The sequence below is a fragment of the Crocuta crocuta genome, unplaced genomic scaffold (assembly GCF_008692635.1).
Source record: "Crocuta crocuta isolate KB4526 unplaced genomic scaffold, BGI_CrCroc_1.0 scaffold118, whole genome shotgun sequence".
NCBI classification, from domain to species: Eukaryota; Metazoa; Chordata; class Mammalia; order Carnivora; family Hyaenidae; genus Crocuta; species Crocuta crocuta.
The window spans coordinates 13,510,832-13,511,416 of NW_027551558.1; the positions used below are offsets into that span (position 1 = coordinate 13,510,832).

Here is a 585-nt window from a genome sequence, read left to right on the forward strand (position 1 = left end):
CAGCCCGCCGCCCCTCCAGCCCCCACCCGCTGCTACAGGAGGAAGCACCTGCTGGCGGCGTGGGGCGGGGCGCCGCCCGCGTTCACCTGGGGAGGTGGCACCGCAACAGCCGCGCCAGGTGTGGGGGAGGGGAACTTGCTCTCTCACTCTCCGCCCCCAGGCGCTGACTCATCGCCGGGGACTTGAGGACTGAGGTGTGCAGCCCCGGGCAGAGCCCGGGAGGCGGAGCCGCCAGGTCCCGCAGGTCTGCTCTGCCCCGCCGCGCGCGCATAGTGAGTAGTCCTTCGGCGAGCTCGCACCGTCGGCGCGGTCCCGGAGCAGCTCTCCGCCATCCTCCCAACGCGGATCCCCGCCTTCCAGGCCGCTCCGCGGGCTCCCGGCGCCCCGTTCCCTCCGCGCTCCCTCCCGCGAGACCCCCGTCCGCCTAGCGCCTCTCGTCGGTGCGCGTACAGTATGGCGCGCCCCCAGGTCCTCGCGTTCGGGCTCCTGCTCGCGGCGGCCACCGCGGCGGTGGCTGCGGCGCAGAAAGGTAAGCAGCAGAGTTGTGGGCTGGGGCCTGGTGGGGACGTCCCCCGGCATCTAAGT

At 74.0% G+C, this 585-nt stretch overlaps 1 protein-coding gene across 1 annotated transcript in view; it reads left to right on the forward strand.

Moving 5' to 3' along the window:
• Positions 1-200: 200 nt before the first annotated feature.
• EPCAM (epithelial cell adhesion molecule) overlaps positions 201-585 on the forward strand; it is a 13,454-nt gene continuing 13,069 nt past the window's right edge. Inside the window, exon 1 of the mRNA XM_077749303.1 lies at positions 201-529. Within this exon, the coding sequence (XP_077605429.1) occupies positions 454-529 (76 nt within the window). The 5' untranslated portion in view covers positions 201-453. The remainder of the gene's footprint in view (positions 530-585) is intronic.